Raw genomic sequence first — 15,437 nt, 5'->3', positions numbered from 1 at the left:
TTATTTGGAGTTTGGATGAAAAAAGCTGGCATCAGCAAAAAAAATATATATATAGATTTTCAATGTTACCTCATCATTCAATATTTTTTAAGTAATATTTGTATATTTGTAAGGGAATAAACGTACAACAAATTTCAGGAGAGGAGAGTGTAAACCTCGATGTACCCATGATTCAATATTTCCATTCTCTTTTGGACCAAAGCAAATCTCATGGGTATTAAATGTAATTTTTTAAATTATATGAGATTTACATATAATTATACTAGATTTCAGTAAGGAAACTGTAATTATCCCTTAAAATCTTATCCCCTTAGTTAAATTATTAGTAGTTAATAATAGGAATTAAGAAAAAGGCGAATAAGGATCGGAACAATTATGCAACAGAACTCCAATCCTATCTGAACTGCTACTCTTACTCCTACTATTAATAATTCACTCATAATTACTCATCAAACTCAAACCCAAACTCAAACTCAAACTCAATTCTCTCTTTCTTTCTTCTCTCTCTATCTCTTCATATATATATATAGATATATATAACCAGCAGTTGATTCATTACCTACAGAGAGCAATATCCAAATCCAAACATTCACCATCGTTCCTAATCAGGCTCATCAAGGCAACATATATATACATCGAGCATGGCGGTGGCAGGCAGTGGTGGCGGCGGCACTGATTTCCCGGCCAAACTCACAAGACAGGTCGTTCTTTGTTCCCTCATCGCGGCCTTCGGCGGCCTCATGTTTGGCTACGACATTGGCATATCAGGTACTCTCTCTGACGACGACGTCTATGCATGCATGAATATTGGGATTTGAGTGGTTGATTAATTGATGGGTGGTGCAGGCGGAGTGACGTCCATGGATGATTTCTTGTTGAAGTTCTTCCCGATTGTTTACGAGAAGAAGCACAGGGCCAAGGAGAACAACTACTGCAAATACGATAACCAGTTCCTCCAACTGTTCACCTCCTCTCTCTACCTGTCGGCGGTCGTCTGCAGCTGGGTCGCCTCCTTTTGCTGCAAGCGATTTGGGCGGAAGCGCACCATGCAGATGGCGGCCGCCTTCTTCTTGGTCGGAGTTGTTCTCAACGCAGCCGCCGTGGATATTTACATGCTCATCGCCGGACGGATTTGTCTGGGCGCCGGCATCGGATTCGGAAATCAGGTACTGTTGATAATCCTCGGTAACTGTAACTGCATGTCCGTACCTACGTATATTTCCATCATCTTAGCTAGAAATAATTTTTCTCCATCCAAAATTATAGGGACGTCGGTTTCATGCAGTTAAGTTAACAACCTCATCTTAATTTGACTACTTATTTAAGTTCACGAATAAATAATTTTATTAGTCCAATTTTCAATCTAATTACATTGATCAGAAATTTAATAATTTAGGAATTATATTGTTAGATTTGATTTTATTAAATTAGTTAATTTTTTTTTCTTTTTTTATATTTTGTATTTAGAACTTGTTTTAAAAAGAAATTAGGGTTAATTACATACCTATTAAAACTTTGAACAATTGGGATTGGATTTTTAATTTAATTTCAAATCTTATTGGAATTATATGTTAATTTGGAATAGAAGATGTAATAGTATCCCGGTCTGTATAAAAATTATAATCACATTCCTGCAGGCAGTGCCGCTGTTCATATCAGAAATCGCTCCGGCAAGGTACCGTGGAGGTCTTAACGTCTGCTTCCAGATGCTGATCACAATCGGCATTCTGATCGCAAATGTCGTGAACTACTTCACCTCCAACATACACCCTTACGGCTGGAGAATATCCCTCGGCGGTGCTGGATTTCCGGCCATTTTCCTCGGCTTGGGGTCTCTCCTCATCGTCGAGACTCCCACCAGCCTTATAGAGCGCGGCAAGAGGGAAGAAGGCCTCAGGGCTCTGAAGACGACGAGGGGCGTAGAGGACGTGGAGAAAGAGTATGAGGAAATAGTTAGAGCCACTGAGAATGCCAAGAAGGTTAAGCATCCCTTCAGGAACCTGATCATGAAGCGATCGAGCTGGCCTCAGCTGTTCTGTGGGACTATACTGCAGGTGTTCCAGCAGTTCACTGGGATCAATGTCATCATGTTTTATGCTCCTGTGCTGTTTCAAACGATGGGTCTGGGAGGAGATGCGTCGTTGCTGTCGGCGGTCATCACTGGCTCCATCAACGTTGCTTCCACAATGGTTGCGGTGTTTGGGGTTGATAAATTTGGAAGAAGGAAGTTGCTCATACAAGCTGCTGTTCAAATGCTTATTTCTCAGGTATGTATGTATATATATTTGATTGGTCATTTGAATGATATATCAGCACTTTGTCGAACGCCTAACAACTTTACGATCAAGTCTATATGATTCATAAGACGGATTGACCTATAATGTGGTTGTTCTCGTAGGTTTTTGTAGGAGTGATTCTTGCAAAGCATCTGAAGACAACAAATGCTATTCCAATGCCATTCGCCTACTTGACGCTGTTCCTTATCTGCGTATACGTTATGGGGTTCGCATGGTCATGGGGTCCCTTAGGGTGGTTGATTCCGAGCGAGATATTCCCTTTGGAAACGCGACCGGCCGGATTCTTCTTTGCCGTCAGCACCAACATGATATGCACCTTCATCATAGCTCAGGCATTCCTAACGATGCTGTGCCAGATGAGATCCGGCATCTTCTTCTTCTTTGCGGCCTGGATCATCGTAATGGGCAGCTTTGCTCTGTTCTTGCTGCCGGAAACAAAGGGAGTTCCCATTGATGAAATGAATGAACGAGTCTGGAAGAAACACTGGTTTTGGCGAAGGTTCTTCAGAAATGAAGATGAGGAACAAGCCAAGTGTTGAGGAAGATCAAGCTAGCTGCCTCATACAAACTTAATTAGCTTTAGTTTTTTAACTACTTGACATAGAGAATTTTTACTATTTCACTTTTCTTTTTTTTTTTTTTAAATTTCTGAGTTTTGTTTACCTTATAACTTCTTCGAGATAATTGACGTTTGTCGTTTATTTTTAAGTTTTTTACTAATTACTGCAGCACTATGCTCTATATATCTATCTATGTTGTATATATACGTACTAGAGGTCGAAATACACTAAATATTGTTTATGCATACTCTAAATTTGATTATATTTATTTAATCATAAGTAAGAAAATAAATTGAATCATTAATTAAAATCAGTAAAGCAGATTAACTTTAAATGAGCATCAATGAAAGTTTATTGATCATAAAGCTAGTTGGTTAAAGATTTCGTTATTTTGTAAGAGAAGCTTACATATATATATATATATATATATATATACATTTGAAGCTATTTACTCCGTAAGTTTTGCCAAATAAAAATCTATTGGCATTATGAAATATTAAGTAATCTCTTCTAGGTAAAAATTATTTAGCGCTATGGATCCTTGGGTATATTATTTTTCATGGAATATTGTGTTCTCGTATCTTTTTTCTTTTGTGGGTTATAATTCAATACAAGATAGGTTATATATGTCGAAGTAAAACGTATAGTATGTGTTTTAAGGTAGAGCAAAGAATATTTGGTGTCTATCAAATTCTTGAATGATGTTACTGACAATTTTATTAATAATCAATAATTTGATGCAATGATGTATTTGAAAAATAAAAAGAAAATGAGAATTGGTTTGGGAAAAAAAAAGTTTGAACATGTGTAGGGACGTTATCTATCGAGGTAATGCTGGTTAGCACGAAAAGTCGAGGAAGAACTAAGTTAGTAATGTACTTTGAGGCAAGATCGAAAAAGAACTAAATTAGTAATGCACTTTGATACTATGCTACATAGTCTGGAAATCATGTTGAATTGTGAAACTCTTGATTGAGTCAGGCACGTGGTTTGAGATACACACACAACTTATTGTTTAGTTGTATTTGACGATGGTTTAATATGACTCTTTTCATGTAAATTCTCATCATTTATATTAAGGAAAAAAAATTATGAATAAGAGTACAAATAAACCGAATCATGGATCATCATATGCATGATGAGTAGAAAACGTGTGTTTATGATAATTCATATTCTGATATCCATGTCTAATTCAATATTCAGGTCTCGCGATTTACTTTTAAACTGACGCTAATATTAGTCCAAACAGTAGTCCTGGCAATAGATTCAATCATAGACTTTAAGACTACCACACCGGCAACTGTACAAGCACAGCAAGAACCGACCTAACTTGTAGCCATTCCTGACAAACAAGCCCAAAAAACAACTGCAAATTAAAATAAACCCCACAAGCGTTGCAGCCTCCGAATATTGCTTCTTTTATTACCTCAAACTAGTTACAGCCTTCAGTATTCTTGCAAAATTTATACGATCAAGGTGAAAAGTAACAGCTTCTGGTAATTACAAGAATGACAACATGACAGCATTGTCAAAAATAAGCAACGCGACCAGGGGGGGGGGGGGGTGGTGGTGGTTAAGTCCATGGACAGTGTGAGTAAACAAATGGATGTCAATATCATAAGCAACTCAGAGAAAAAGAAGGTCAGTAAGCCGATCCTAGCAAAAACCATGGAGAGCATTCCCCCGGCTAATCCGCTTCGCCATCTCAAGAATGCGCAGCTCCCTTTCATGAACTACTTCAGTTTTTAATTTTTCTACCATTCTTTGATTCATAATGCACACACTCCTGTTAACAAGTGCTCCATACTTCCACCTGCAATGCTCATAAAGACCATGGTTAAAAGTTCGCCAGAAGTTCTTTTCAGTGAGCTCAGGCACAGAATATTGTGGTTGGGACCCATGGTTTTCAATCAACATATTCTCTATTTCACGAGTCGTCTCAGATCCATCAAACTGCTCGCACGGTAAGGAGCATGACAAGATTCCATCTGTATGCATCTGATGGAAAATAGATTCAACACATCTATTGACTCGATCAAAGATGAGAACTCGACTTCTTAACAACCACATACTTTCCAGGACTGAAATCATCATTATCAGATTTTCCATTCTAACCAAAACCAGACTTTCAAATACATGTTGCGCACTGTCATCGAGTAACCAGCCAGCCAGGATTAACTAATATTTCTTTCTTGAAATCACGACCGCTGACAGAAGTGGATTCACCTTGACGACGAAAGCACTGCAAGGAAGGTGCCCCGATCAATCAGTTAGCTTACATTAACCTAATCTGCAGGACTCAGAGGCCCCATGTGTGTTCACGTGATCTGTGTGCTTATGTATCGGAATCAGTACATTTATCTAACATTACATATCCTCTTCAATTGAGGATATGGGGCTAACAAAAGAAGCCAAAAGAACCTCATAGAAAAATTGGAAATCCATTCCTCCTTATAGTGCTATCTTTTAAATCTCCCTTAGCACACATAGATACTATTAGACGTGCAGAAAAAATTCAAACTAAAAGAATAGATAGGGAATGGCAAACCTTGTAACAAACAATGGCATCATCCGGGTACATTGCAAATAGTTTAGTACCAAGACGAGCATGGCAAGAATCACAAATGCTTTCATCATTAATCTGCACATGGCGAGACCTTTGTTCCAATCTCGCCAAGCTTGCATCAATGTCCAAGGCGCGAGATAGATTATGCATAATCTGTCAAAATCAAGGACTTAGCAAGCTTCCGAGGCATAATTCAGCACATGCCCAAAATTGCAGAAATATTTGACAGGAGATAGGCAAAAGGTATTTACATGAATGCATTTGAGCAGAAGGAATTGTTTTACAAGAAAATATGGTTTTACGATCAATATTCGCTGGACCAAGCAGGGAAGCACTAGCTCATTGTTAATACTAATGATACTAAAAAACAACTATAACACCAAACCAATGAGGATAAGCATTGCCAAAAGAAAACTGAAGCAAGCAGGACCAAAATCCCATTTTAGTTGTTGCCACCAACTTTTGTAAGGGATACTTACACCACCACAAAGTTAAGAATAACAAACAATAAACTGACAGGAGTACATCACAAACATACTTGCCCTTTACGGTGGTGATGTTGTCGAGCTCGTAATATCCTTAATATTGTGTCTGAGGCAACCTGGAGGGGTGTATCTGGAGAGAATTTCTGCAAAACAAGATCAAAGTAGCAATGAAATATTGTAAAATACCACATTATATTAATAATCACAAAACAGAAGGTAATGTCATACAACAGCAACAACGTACATCAACTCATGCAAGTGGGGGGAAGAGAGAGACTGAGACTAGTTCGTAAACTTTAGAAAATATTAGGTAATATTACATACATGCAACCCAGACCAGGAACTTCTAACTGTACAAGAAGGCTAGAGAGAGACGAATAATTCGTCTAAATAGAAATACACCTGCAACACTTGCAAGGGATCTAGCATTTCCCCATGATTATGGAGAAGACGGACAGCTGCTTTAAGCATGGGCTCTCTGCCATCCTTAGGGTCTAAATACATCTCAAGTAACCTAATGATATGATGCAGAAAAGAATGATAATTATAATCTGAAGCAGAGCACTTTCACCAGCATTCATGGAAATAGCAAAGAGAGAGACAAATGACTGACTGCATATAAGCATCTGGTCTACCAATCTCTGAACAATATTGCTCAGCAGCCTCCAAGTTCTCCAATTTCCTGATGAAGTACAAAGGTTAACCATATAATTCCGCCACTATATCATGATAAATCAAATGCAATTATGTATACTGATTCTCTGCAGCTTTCATGTATAATAATCAGGACACCAAGCATGCTGTTATTCAGCATTTCGTGGAAACACAAACAATATAGGATGAAACTTCTGGAAAGACAGAAGAAAAGGAATCAAACTGTTACACTTCTCTAAGACCTTTTGATTAAGAGGCAGTGTGTAGACTTATCTTTTGAAGTATACTCAAAGGATATATAAGTTTGTGAAAAGCATACTGAGCCGCTGAGAGTCAAGCTATAAAAGCATTTAACAAGTATTGAAAAACCTACAAGGCCAAAATCTGAAGCACTAGTGTCTCTTGACCAAGCCTCCTATAAAGAATAGCCTGTCAAACACAATGGAGCTAATCAGTTAATAGTCGGAAGGGGGGGGGGGGGGGGGGAAGGTTTATACCAGATTCAGCTCCTTAAAAATTAAAAATTTCTGAATGCTTATGTCCTAAAGGAAGCATAAATCTGAATGTACAACTAGAGAAATGCTAGAGAACCTTTTCTAGCCATAGCTCTGATTCTTCAATCATATCAAGGACTTCTTCTGCATCATATAAGTCTGATGACTGTAAAAAGGTCTGGAATCTTTCCCTAACAGGACTAGCGAAAATCGAGCTCCTTCCAAGTTCAGAAACTTCAATTTCATTTTGTGGCATTCCACCCGCAGAATCTTGTGTTGAAAGCTCCAGCTCAGAAGTTGCAAGTGCTGACTTAGCAAGCAAGAGTGCGTATGCTGTATGGAACTGTGTATCGTCAGAGTCTTGGTCTTCAATCAACCATTGGAGATATCTGCATTATAATATCCAAGCATTTTAGTAGGATTAATGGCAATACATATGATAGCTGACATTGCAGTCCCAATAAACCAAGAGAAACTTTTCCCCCAACGGACAGCAGACTGTGGACACTACCACTAGCAGAATAACAATACACCTATGTCCAAAAAGACACACGCACAAAAACAAAAGAAGAGGAGGAAAAAAAAAAGAAGTTAAATTTCATCTATCTAAAGTAAATCTGAGGTACCAATTAAGCACTACCACGAAGTTAACACTTCCAAACTGAAGCAGCTGATTGAATATAAAGACCAAAGTCACTGAATAATTTCAGAAGCTTAGCGAAGAATGAGAATGCTATTGACTAAGGGAAGTAGAATTCCAATTTTAATAAACATTACAAATCCCCCACCCCACCCCAAAATGAAAAGTAATTTGTTATCCTGCCTCTTTTTATTCGCTACTACTGTCCTTATACCTTCCTCCAAAAGTACTAACTGATTAAAAACATCCCAAAACCGTGAAAGTTGCATCATTTCAGAAAATTCAACCACAAGGGAATTGCCAAGCTATACCTTTGAAGAATTTCCACTTTTTTGGGATCAATGGCAGCAATTACTTCATCTGGCACAAGAAAACTTACATCAGAACGCAACCAACCAAAAGAGACACCAATCCATCAAAATGAGAGAACACAGAAAAGTTTAGATAAGAATTCCTCTCATACCACCTCTGAAACAATTCTCATACAATCAAGCAAACGGATGCGCGACAGACAGACAAAAGATGACAGAGACCCAGACTATCCATCCTATTAAAAAAAGATGACCACCACCTAACATCTTGAGGCAGGAGGCTAATGTAACAAGTCAGCTAGCACCTGTACCAATACTCCATTCAATCAAAGCCAACCCGCTAAAATACAATTTTTATCCTTGGAAAAGTCGTATGCATAATTAGGCTTAACGAACAAGCATACTTCTAAAATACACAACAAACATCACAGGGCTATTAAACAATATCCTTCGTTGAAAAGATAACTGCAACAACAGCTTCAGCAGAAAAGAGTTTAAATTGCAACAGGAAGATTTGCTTGTCTTGTGATGCATGTGAAAGGATACATAGAAAAGATGAGGAAGAATGATGAACTTAAAAAGGCATCATTTTGTAATCCTCCACGAGCAATACCTTGGGCCCTAGAATGGGCTATGTGTAGTTGTCCCTAGAACTTGAAAACGAATCATTTTAATAGGTTATCTTAGTAAGTTACATGTAAAAAGGCATGGTTAAAGATTTCTCTTCTGTCTGAAAATAATAACTATATAGAATACCAGAACAGGAGAAGTTTTTTTGGGATTGAAATCTCATATAAAAAGAGCACACACATGCTACAAATGTGATAACTCTTACCTGGTGATAGTAAATTGGTTCTTTTCTCTGATATCAGAATTTGGACCGCAAGCACCTGGTTGATATCTGCAATCTGAAAAAAGAAAAGAATGACCATCACAAATCAGATATAGCAAACACAAGGGCTGAAACTCACAGGGCCCAATCATTTGGCATGGATATGAATGGACCTTGGGGAATACAAAGTCAAACACATAGGAACAACTACAAGGACCTCTCTTGAGGTTCTTCCAATATACAAGCACCTTCCCTGTGGTATGTCCAATTACATTTACTAACCATAAGGTTTGATATTAGTTTAGGATTTCCTACTTCTGTTATGTCACCATGAAATAAAGATGACATCAACAAACATAATTAGTGAAAATCCGATTTACAGACTATCTTGTAAAGTTTTCCAAATTATAAAATCTTTCCTTGAGGTTTAATATTTGTAGATATCATAAACTATTAACTGTCCTCCATTGTCTAGTAAAAGCACTTAATTTTATAACTTTTACTTTAATAATTCAAAAGTATAGTAAAAGCCTCACGTTTTTCTAAATACATATTATTACTAAAATCTTATCAAGTTATGTTATCTAAAGTTAATTACACATACATATTTTTTCTATCATGATATATATGTAATTTTTTACTTTTAATTTCTCATTTTTCTTCCATGAATGAAGAAAACAACAAAATATTTGCATTCATGAACAAAAAAACAAAAAATAATACCTTCATGGGTGAAAATGAAAAGAAAATAGAAGAGTAATTAATTCAATGAGTTTCGATTCGAGCATCCATCACTGCCCTAAAATAAGTCTAAACAAACAGATTTATATGTGATATGAGCAATTGAAGGATAAAAGTCTTGAACAATGAAGGTACGCTTTTCCTTTTGTTTTTTTCTGGATGAACTACAAGGGGATTATTTATATATTCCAAGTTCCATGGTAGGTTCTATACGTTGGAGTCTTGGACAAACGTTGGCGGAGGTGCGTATGTTTCTTGACAGAGGATACATTTGTCAGGTTATCTAAAACATTAGGGTTTTATATAGACATCAGCCTGAAGGAGTAAATGTAATTGCATGTACCACAAGGAAAATGCCTGTATAGTGGATAATCATAACCCTCAAGGTAGGTCCTTGAGCTATCCCAAATAAATAATTAAATGAAAAAGATATAGAAGATTTTATTACATACCCATCCAAGGTGTTGAAGTACCAGTTCTTGGTCAGAAGACTCTTCAAGAATTTTAGTTGCCTCTATTGCAGCAGTCTCTTGACCAAAACTAAACTTTCTAGAGGAATCTTGTAAATCAGTTTCCTCAAATTGATCTTTATGAGAGCTGCTTGATAAATAATTCATCGCCAATATCCGCCAAATAGAAAGAGCCTGGGCACTCATCCCCTTACCAGCATACAACAAAGCAAGTGTGCGTAAATGCCCAGAATCAGTGAGTAGTGCTTCTAGCTCCTCCTGCACTGCCCAGTAAATACCCATGGTCAATGTTTAAGAGGCTTGGTGATGTCACCTTGACTACACACTATGCTATTATTAACACCCATACAAGCTCCATTTTACCAATAACATTTCCACTCAGATTTCCATGGTCATTGCTCCCTCACTCCCTCTAGGGAACATCCCCCTCAGGTGTGCATTTTTTAACTATTTTATAATTAAAGAGAACAAATTTTCATCCAAGAAACTCAAGTTCCTGAAGTACAGAATTGCATCACTATGAAATGTGAACAATCAAAAGAGAGAGACCAACCAACATAAACAGGTCCTTCACGCATAGTTAGGGAAAAGTTAAAGTAATCCATACCACTATACAGTTATTCTCAGAAGATGCAAGTCTTTCCATGTCTTCAACACGATTGAGAGCTCTATACAGGTACATCAGAAGGGTGTCAACTCCCTCCCTCACTGAGACAGCCAGATCTCTTTCACGACATGCTTGCAAATATCTATAGCAAATTAGTGACAGTTGCAAAATGGAACTTTATTAGAACTTGAGTAGGAGGTCATGCAACATACTTGAGATAGTCTACTTAAAAATAATTTAAGTACACATAAAGATATCCACTCTCTTTTTCATCTGGAAACAAAAAGTTGAACATAACAAATATCAGCTAACTACCAAAAAAGAAAAAATCAGAAACACCTTATCATATTTTCTATGGCGGACTCTAACAGATCAGCTCTACTAGGTGGATTTAGAAGAAACTCCTCACTGACAGCAGTGTCCACACCTGCTTTCTTAAGAAAGACAGCTCTTTGAATAGCTGCCAATCCATCATCTATTACATTCTCGAGATGTGTTGGAGGAGGATGCAAGCCCCAATACCGTTTCCTTGGTGCCTGTAATTTCTCAAAAATATCCGAACATTATATTACGAACTGTAGTTAAATCTATGTTACACACAATGAAAAGCACACATACTTACATAGATATCTGAGTGGAGAGGTGATATGTTATTCAAGTATTGCAATGTCAAAACCCCAGACCCATAAGTTGCCCATACGAGCAAAAACACACACATTAAAACTCCAGAAGCTAAAACCAAACTTACCTAGTCGTCACTGGAAACCTCCCCGAATTTACATCTCAAAAGACACTGTATATGATAATATTACTATAACAATAAGACTTCTCAAAAGATGCTATTAGGTGGTTAATCTTGCAGGATAAATACCATTTTATGAGGCCCACCAGTAACTAACTGAAAGTGAAAAAAAAAATGCGTTTGGCACCTAAGCTTGAGGTAGGAGAATTCATAGCATGTTGGAACACAACAGAGAAGCATCAAGATATTTGTTAAACAAGTTGATATGATTACACATGCCAAGGAACAAAAGGAAACCATGTACACTCTATAAAAAGCACTAAACAGAAAAAATATGTCGCTTGCATTTAGCACATACCAGCAGGGTCCAGCGATTTGGGTCCCGCATGATGAATGGAAAAAGTTCAGAAGGCTGCATGTTTTCTGAAAGCAAGAAGTGATCTACTGCTTCCTTGAACTGCAAGTCAAAGAGCAAGAGGAATCCGACCTGGGCATGGATGAAAGATAGCATCTCCTTTGTCATAGCACCTTCATTCGCAAGCTCATCAACTAAGGTGATGGCTTCCTTGAAGCTTTTTTTCCTGAGAAGATCCTTGATTTGTTCTCCAGAAGCTTCTCCATAGGAAATAAGCTTCAATTTGAAAACATCGCATATGTCATGAGAACCAGATAAGCAGTCACCGTTGAAGAATGGTTAATTTCAGTATATATTATATATACTCCCAGTCTCAATTAAAATTATGAACAATTCCATTATTCAAATTTCCAGTCCCGATACAAATTGCTGATAGTAACTTGTACAGTTGTGCTAAAGTACTTGCACAGTATTTAAACTACCAGTCTCAAGTAATATGGCTGATGGTAAGTAGTCTATTGGTATGCTTAACCCTAAACTGTTGCATGGATTTTTATAAAATCTACTGAGAAAAACCTTGTTGGTCCTAAAAATGTCGCAATCTGCAAACTCTATCTAAGAAGGTTTGCGCTACTTAAGAGGCTGGCATGGATCATCAAAAGCAAAGAAATTGTAATTGGTTAATCGGTCAATAACTACCGAGATAGTGTCCTTCGTGGGGGAAACTAAAGAATTGTTTGATAAGATCCTGACCAATGGTTGCCCAGGATTGCTCAGAAATAGCTAAAGGTTGAAACAATCTGGGAATCCATACATGTTAAGCTTTTCAGTGTTGGTAGACCTAGCATGTGTCAACTAATGAGCTATTGACATACTAATCTTTGCCAAGTAAAGGTCAGGTTCAGCTAAGTAGATTGTAGAGTACCTAAAATACCAAAATGTTCTGGTGAATCATGCATTAGTTTCATGATTGCTCTTTAAGGTTGTCACCAGCATATAGTTTGCCAATATCTCTCGAAATTCCCCCATGTAAGAGTAAAATGAAACATCAATAGTTTGCTGCGTACTCTGAGCAATAGCCTCTTTTTTTGTATTTGTAGCAAATTGGTTGCATGGTTTTAATTGCATTACAACTGTATCACCAATTTCTTCCGTACCATTATTTCTTGCTAACTTTGATAGAGCATCTGCTGCCTTATCTTTAAATTTCTCTTACACCAAAACTCTAACTGAGCCGGTAAGCCCCCACTAACTTGGGTAGATATTTCTGCTGAAGTTTTGTTTTGGTTTCTATAGCCACACACAATTTCATTGATGTCCTGAATATGAATTCAGTACCAAACTAGATAATGTCTCCATTTGGTGATTGTTTACTATAGTCAGAAATTCAATTTTCATATGTGAACATTACTTAGACTCTTCGGCCCTAATACATGAGAAAGCAAGCAGTTCTCAGAGTCAGAGGTCAGTGCTTGTCTCAGTTTCAGATCTCATCAAAAACATCATAAAGCCTTTTTTCAAGCTGCATAATGAAAATTCCTTAATTTTATCCCTTCATGTACTTGGAAAGAGCACGATTTGAGAAATGGCATCAGAATCCCCAAAAAAGAGCATAAAATCACAAAGACAGCCTACCTCCTGCTTCCATCTCGCTCTCTGCTCTTCCTCTTCGGCATTTTCTTTTTCTCCTTCTGGATTTATAACTTCCACCCCTTCATAGCGAAGTAATCTAAAAACAGGGTAAGAAGTATATAATTCATGTATCAAATTGTGACATCAAGAGAAAAGAAGCAATTAAACAACAGAAACTAAACAATCTAAGTGAACCTCATAGAAGAGCATCAGCAGGTTGCTTATTAGTACAAATTAGAAAATCTCCCCAGAGTTTCAAAGAAAAAACACAATCACCAAGGAATTTCCTATATGATAAGCCAAAAGAATTCTGTTCTTTGATTGTGTACTCAGTGGTAATAATCACTTACATCAAAAGCCAATATATTAGAGAAGATAACTAATGAAGAAACTTGGATACATAATTTGAATGTATCTTCTTAATGCATAAAAGAGAAAGCGGGTGCTGTTCACAAAATCTAACTCTATAACTAGGACAGAGATTCTATAACTTGTATGATAAACCTCTATAATGCACAGCCAGGAGTTTGTACTTTTATGGTGTCAATATAACATCTCTACATCAGAAATTAACATAGCCACTCATAAACAGCAAGGGTGACAAACCTGGCATTAGAACATCTCTTCTCAGAGGGAGTCAAGAGTCCACAGAATTTTCTGATCTTTCATTAAGCAGAAGAAAAGCACAAGACCGACCTTTGGCTTTCAAATTTTAACAGGTAATTTACTGAATACAGTTTTTCAATTATGCTTTTGTACACATGGTTAAAAGAAACAACTAAATCTGGCCCTTTTTTCCAAATTTATCTGTATTTTTATGATTTACCTCATAGTTTAAGGCGATCAACTGAATTAAATGAATTCTGAGCATGAGGATTTGAGCTAAGTCAAGTCCTATACAAAAAAGATCACCACATACAAAATTATTTTCTCATGTTATGCTTCATCTGACCAAAATAAGAGAAGACCTCATCTCATATGCTACTTAGTGTTGATATCTGGATAACCATCAAGTCCCATCACTGGACATTGATTCCTAAAGGAACAAAGGACAAGAAATCCTCAAAGCCTGAACAAACATACAAGGGAAACCCTCCTTCTACATCCCTTATATTTTCGACAAAGGAAGAACTGAGTAAGGGCGGGATCATTTATTATTAGAAACAAAAGAATATGTAAACTGCTGAAAGCTTATGCGCATCCTAGACTCTTATGCACATACACTTGAGTTAAATATCTATTACTCTTAGAAAAGGCCAAAATTCCATATTTCCTTCAAAGATTTGTATGCAAAAACAATTTGAGATACTAAACACAGAAGAACGCAACTTTTTGCAGAATACTCTACATTAATCAATCCAGTCAACTAATATCACGAACTCCAAGTCCCAGATGTTACAGCAGCAATTTTGCAAATTCAATATCACATCATGAAAACCAGAACAAATAACAATAAGCAGTTCGAACACAAACTAAAAAAAACAACTCCCGCTAGTAAGAGTTACCAATTCAAATCGGCAACTACCAATCACAAAAAGACCTCATTTTTCCAGTAAAAAACTTGAACCACAGTTATATATACACACCCGTTGACAGATCTATGCATAGCGTTGCTGAACAACGACAGTCCCGACGTCATGGCCGCGAAGAAACGCCCTTTGCTTTGAATCCTCTCCGGACTTGCCATATTCTTCCAAGAAAATAGAATGGAAATTCAGCTTAAACAAATCGGACAAAAGCCGAGTATAAATCCAATTATAGAGAATCACAAATCCAATTTCCTAAACTCCCAAAAATCAAGAGTAGAAAAGTATCAGTACTATCAAAATTTGGAACCCTAATTTTGATCAATCAGGCGATGTGTCCGAGTGAATTTGAAGTGATTCCCATTAAAAATAAGTTGCTTTCGATGTTAGAATTCTTGAGATTAATAAAATCTAACACAATTCGTAAACTGTAAACAAAGAACTTATTATTCCAGTATAATACCGGCGATGCTGAATTGAATTAATATATACATATTTTTTTTAATTTTAAAGTATAAATAGACT

General features: G+C 37.0%; 2 protein-coding genes across 2 annotated transcripts; one reads left to right on the top strand and one right to left on the bottom strand.

Annotated features, from left to right (window-relative positions):
• Positions 1-574: 574 nt before the first annotated feature.
• LOC105170839 (sugar transport protein 8-like) lies at positions 575-2,836 on the top strand. Its single transcript, XM_011091760.3, has 4 exons — positions 575-768; positions 847-1,166; positions 1,638-2,267; positions 2,399-2,836. Exons 1-4 carry the CDS (start codon positions 642-644, stop codon positions 2,834-2,836), a joined length of 1,515 nt encoding a protein of 504 aa, XP_011090062.1. The 5' UTR covers positions 575-641.
• Positions 2,837-4,251: 1,415 nt separating this feature from the next.
• Positions 4,252-15,374, bottom strand: LOC105170838 (Vacuolar sorting protein 39). Its single transcript, XM_088885368.1, has 15 exons — positions 14,973-15,374; positions 13,390-13,483; positions 11,758-12,030; positions 10,997-11,193; positions 10,658-10,799; positions 10,033-10,308; positions 8,843-8,915; positions 8,008-8,056; positions 7,154-7,445; positions 6,936-6,991; positions 6,522-6,590; positions 6,311-6,422; positions 5,962-6,051; positions 5,406-5,576; positions 4,252-5,099 (listed from the first exon to the last, which is right to left on the bottom strand). The coding sequence occupies exons 1-15, from the start codon at positions 15,071-15,073 to the stop codon at positions 5,007-5,009; spliced, it is 2,088 nt and encodes a 695-aa protein (XP_088741494.1). The 5' UTR covers positions 15,074-15,374; the 3' UTR covers positions 4,252-5,006.
• Positions 15,375-15,437: the final 63 nt, after the last annotated feature.

Source organism: Sesamum indicum, linkage group LG9 (assembly GCF_026168435.1).
Source record: "Sesamum indicum cultivar Baizhima isolate 11 linkage group LG9, ASM2616843v1, whole genome shotgun sequence".
Lineage (NCBI taxonomy): Eukaryota > Viridiplantae > Streptophyta > Magnoliopsida > Lamiales > Pedaliaceae > Sesamum > Sesamum indicum.
This window is presented reverse-complemented; position numbering and strand designations above follow the sequence as displayed.

What these genes read in the sequence shown, in the direction of transcription:
- LOC105170839 (XM_011091760.3), top strand. Translation starts at nt 642, where the DNA reads ATGGCGGTGGCAGGCAGTGGTGGCGGCGGCACTGATTTCCCGGCCAAA. An exon ending in CTACGACATTGGCATATCAG is followed by an intron (nt 769 to 846) that starts GTACTCTCTCTG and finishes TGGGTGGTGCAG; the next exon opens with GCGGAGTGACGTCCATGGAT. An exon ending in GCATCGGATTCGGAAATCAG is followed by an intron (nt 1,167 to 1,637) that starts GTACTGTTGATA and finishes ACATTCCTGCAG; the next exon opens with GCAGTGCCGCTGTTCATATC.
- LOC105170838 (XM_088885368.1), bottom strand. Translation starts at nt 15,073, where the DNA reads ATGGCAAGTCCGGAGAGGATTCAAAGCAAAGGGCGTTTCTTCGCGGCC. An exon ending in TACTTCAACACCTTGGATGG is followed by an intron (nt 8,916 to 10,032) that starts GTATGTAATAAA and finishes TTCTTTTTTCAG; the next exon opens with ATTGCAGATATCAACCAGGT. An exon ending in ATCACCACCGTAAAGGGCAA is followed by an intron (nt 5,577 to 5,961) that starts GTATGTTTGTGA and finishes TGATTTTGACAG; the next exon opens with ATTATGCATAATCTATCTCG.